Source organism: Rhinopithecus bieti, unplaced genomic scaffold (genome assembly GCF_001698545.2).
Source record: "Rhinopithecus bieti isolate Rb0 unplaced genomic scaffold, ASM169854v2 scaffold_28055, whole genome shotgun sequence".
NCBI lineage: Eukaryota > Metazoa > Chordata > Mammalia > Primates > Cercopithecidae > Rhinopithecus > Rhinopithecus bieti.
The window spans coordinates 1,707,225-1,711,403 of NW_016812914.1; the positions used below are offsets into that span (position 1 = coordinate 1,707,225).

General features: G+C 54.5%; 1 protein-coding gene across 1 annotated transcript in view; it reads right to left on the reverse strand.

Annotated features, from left to right (window-relative positions):
• Positions 1–303: 303 nt before the first annotated feature.
• The window catches only part of ANKRD24 (ankyrin repeat domain 24), a 29,932-nt gene continuing 26,056 nt past the window's right edge, over positions 304–4,179 (reverse strand). Inside the window, exons 16-18 of the mRNA XM_017847152.1 lie at positions 2,334–2,459; positions 919–984; positions 304–681 (exon numbers count right to left, since the gene is read on the reverse strand). Of these exons, the coding sequence (XP_017702641.1) occupies positions 604–681; positions 919–984; positions 2,334–2,459 (270 nt within the window). The 3' untranslated portion in view covers positions 304–603. The remainder of the gene's footprint in view (positions 682–918; positions 985–2,333; positions 2,460–4,179) is intronic.

Genomic DNA, 4,179 nt, shown 5'->3' on the forward strand with positions numbered 1-4,179 from the left:
TAGCCGGGCGAGGTGGCGGGCGCCTGTAGTCCCAGCTACTCGGGAGGCTGAGGCAGGAGAATGGCGTGAACCCGGGAGGCGGAGCTGGCAGTGAGCTGAGATCCGGCCACTGCACTCCAGCCTGGGCGACAGAGCCAGACTCTGTCTCAAAAAAAGAAAAGGAAGAAAAAAGTTGGGGTTTATCCTGATGGTTGATTTGTTGTGCTGTGGGGTAGGTGGGGAGGGGTGTGAGTGCTTCCTTTTCTGGGCCACCCCCTCCCCTCCCCGCAGTGGAAGCCCAGCAACCAGACGGCACGCATTGGTCCTGTGCACAGAATGCCTTTATTCCTGGGCTGGCGTCTGGATGTGGAGGACACAGGGACTCACAGATTCTCCGGTGGTGGGGGAGGGGCGGTCACGCCCCGGGTCCAGACTGACCAGTGCCTGCGTGCAGAGACCAGGTGGGGCGATGGAGCCAGCTGGGGATGGTCGGGCAGGGACCCAGGCTGGTCTCCAAGTGCATGGGTCCGGATGGGGCCAAGTGAAGCCGGTCTGCAAGGGGCCTGCAGGGGCATGAGGCCCCTGCGTGGGTGTGGTCAGTGTAGCCACTGGGCCTGGCCTTTCTCAGCGGCCCTGAGCCTGGAGTCTCTGCATCTGCAGAATCTGGCTGAGAATCCGCTGCACATCTTCATCCATCTGGCCCTAGGGTGGGGGGAGTAGAGGGGGATCCTGAGTGTATCCCCGACGGCTGCCCCAGGCCCCTCCACCACTCCCAAAGACCAAGCCAGCCAGGAGGGAAATGCACACAGGTGGGCTCCCACATGCCACGAACCTCTCCCCAGGACCAGCCTCCCACTGTACAGAAGGGGAACCTGAGACCCAGAGAGCAATAGCGGCCTGCCCAAAGCCACCCGGGCACCCGGGAGCTGGGCCACTCACCTGAATGGCGTATAGGAGGTGGCTTCTGTACAAAGCCACCACGCTGGAGTGGTCCCTGGCAGCTTCCTGTAGGTATGAGGGAGGGGTGCTCAGAAGAACAGGACCACCTCCCCCACAGAGCAAAACACACCAACAAGTGCCCTTTGCACCCCACACCTGTATTTTGATGGGCGACTGCTAAAATATGAAAAGATGGCCGGACACAGTGGCACACATTTGTAATCCCAGCACACTGGGAGGCTGAGGCTGGCGGTTCACCTGAGGTCAGGAGTTCAAGACCAGCCTGGACCAACATGGTGAAATCCTGTCTCTACTAAAAATACAAAAATTGGCCGGGCGCAGTGGCTCACGCCTGTAATCCCAGCACTTTGGGAGGCCGAGGCGGGCGGATCACGAGGTCAAGAGATCGAGACCATCCTGGCTAACACGGTGAAACCTCGTCTTTACTAAAAGTACAAAAAATTAGCTGGGTATGGTGGTAGGTGCCTGTAGTCCCAGCTACCTGGGAGGCTGAGGCAGGAGAATTGCTTGAACCCGGGAGGCGGAGTTGCAGTGAGCTGAGATTGTGCCATTGCACTCCAGCCTGAGCAACAGAGCGAGACTCCATCTCAAAAAAAAAAAAAATTCCCAGGCAAGGCGGCTCACACCTATAGTCCCAGCTAGTCAGGAGGCTGAGGCAGTAGAATCACTTGAACTTGGGAGCTGGGAGGCAGAGGTTGCAGTGAGCCAAGATCATGTCACTGCACTCCAGTCGGGGTGACAGAGTGAGACTGTCTCAAAAAATCTATCTATCTGTATCTATATATATTTTTGTCTTTTTACATATATATGAAAATATGGCCAGGCCCTTTGGGAGGCTGTGGTGGAGAACTGCTTGAGGCCAGGAGTTTGAGGCTGCCCAGTGAGCTATGATTGCACTACTGCACTCCAGCATGATAGAGCAAGATCCTGTGTCCAAAAAAAAAAAGGGGGGGAGTGGGTACCAGGAGCAGTGGCTCGTACCTGCAATCCCAGCATTTTGGGAGGCCCATGTGAACCCAGGAGTTTGAGACCAGCCTGGCCAACATGGGGAAACTCCATCTCTAATAAAATACAAAAATTAGCTGGGTGTGGTGGTGCGTGTCTGTAATTCCAGCTACATAGGACACTAAGGCATGAGAATTGCTTAAACCCGGAAGGCTGAGGCTGCAGGGAGCCGAGACTGTGCCACTGCATTCCACCTGGGTGACAGAGTGAGACCCTGTCTCAAAAGAAATAAAGGAAATATTTCCTGGCCGCACCATGCATGTGATGTGGACCCCACCGACCCACCCCAGCCCCTCTCCTGGGATCCCCACCCATGGAGTGCTGATTGGTAAATATTTGGACTCCTCCATCCTGATGGTCCCCCGGCCCCTGCCCGGCCCGGCCCTTACCTGCAGCTGCTGCTGCAAATCCTTCACCTGGTCACGGAGGGCCTCCACCTCGGGGGTGGCCAGGGCGGCCGGCTGCTCCTTCAAGGCCTCCTTAAGACTGAAGACTTCTTTGGAGAGTTCTGTGATCTGGGGGTGCGGGTGCTATCAGCCATCACCCTGGGCCCAGCCAGGGCTGGGGGCTGAGGACCTCTCAGCAGCCGCAGGAAGAGGCCAGGGATAAAGGCCTTCGAGGGAAGGTCCCGTCCCAGGCAAACTCTGGCCTAAGCGCCACGTCTGGCCCACAGCCTGTTTTCATTTTATTTATTTATTTAATTTATTTATTTATTTATTTATATTTTAGATGGATGCTTACGGTTACCAGCACAGCCTGTTTTTATACAACCCACAAGCTAAAATTGGTTTTCACGTTTTTTTGTTGTTGTTGTTATTTATTTTTTTTTGAGACAGTCTCGCTTTGTCGCCCAGGCTGGAGTACAGTGGCGCGATCTCGGCTCACTGCAAGCTCCGCCTCCTGGGTTCAAGCGATTCTCCTGCCTCAGCCTCCTGAGTAGCTGGGACTACAGGCGCCCACCACCACGCCTGGCTAATTTTTTTGTATTTTCAGTAGAGACGGGGTTTCACAGTGTTAGCCAGGATAGTCTCGATCTCCTGACCTCGTGATCCGCCCGCCTCAGCCTCCCAAAGTGCTGGGATTACAGGCGTGAGCCACCGTGCCCAAGCCGTTTTTTTTGTTTTTGTCTTTTTATTTTTATTTTTTTGAGATAGAGTTGCGCTCTGTCACCCAGGCTGCAGTGCAGTACAGTGGTGTGATTTCCACTCACTGCAACCTCCACCTCCCAGGTTCAAGCAATTCTTCTGCCTCAGCCTCTTGAGTAGCTGGGACTACAGGTGCCCATTACCACGTCTGGCTAATGGTTATATTTTTAGTAGGGACGGGGTTTCGCCATGTTGGCCAGGCTGGTCTCGAACTCCTGACCTCAGGTGATCCACTTGCCTCAGCCTCCCAAAGTGCTGGGATTACAGGTGTGAGCCACTGCGCCCAGCCAAGTTCTTAACTTAGTAGTAGCTGTGATCCTCCACAGAGATTAAGTTTAAACTGGGCTTGGTCAACAGTAGGCACTCAATAAATGCAGGGCCTTATTACTATACATCGGGGGTTCTCAACTTGAGGCAACTCTGCCCCCCAAGGGGACACTGGGTGTTGTGTGAGGACAACATGACCTGGAGGAGTTCTTGGCATGGAGTGGGTGGAGGTCAGGGACGCTGCTCAGTCCCCTCCAATGCCCAGGACAGCCCCAGCCCAGGAAACGATCCTGCCTCGACATCCACAGTGCACAGGGGAAGAAACCAGGCTATAGATAAACCATCATCCTAACTGCAATTCTGCCCTCTGTTTACAGGGGGAAACTGAAGCTCAGAAAGGTAAAGTGTCTGGTCTAAGGTCACACAGTGAGTCGAGGCTGGGTCATTCTTTACGCTGAAGCGCCTGGGACTCCAGGTGTCTCATCTCCTGTCCAGTGACATGTTGCGTGATTTTGAGCCACTAACTTCCTCTCTTAAAGATTCAGTTTGCTCATCTGGAAAATGGGGACAAAAATACTTTCTGAAACCAGGTGCAGTGGCTCACGTCTGTCATCCTACCACTTTGGGAGGCTGAGGCAGACAGATCCCATGAGCTCAAGAGTTTGAAACTGGCCGGGCGCGGTGGCTCAAGCCTGTAATCCCAGCACTTTGGGAGGCCGAGACGGGCGAATCACGAGGTCAGGAGTTCGAGACCATCCTGGCTAACACGGTGAAACCCCGTCTCTACTAAAAAATACAAAAAAAAAGCTAGCCGGGCGAGGTG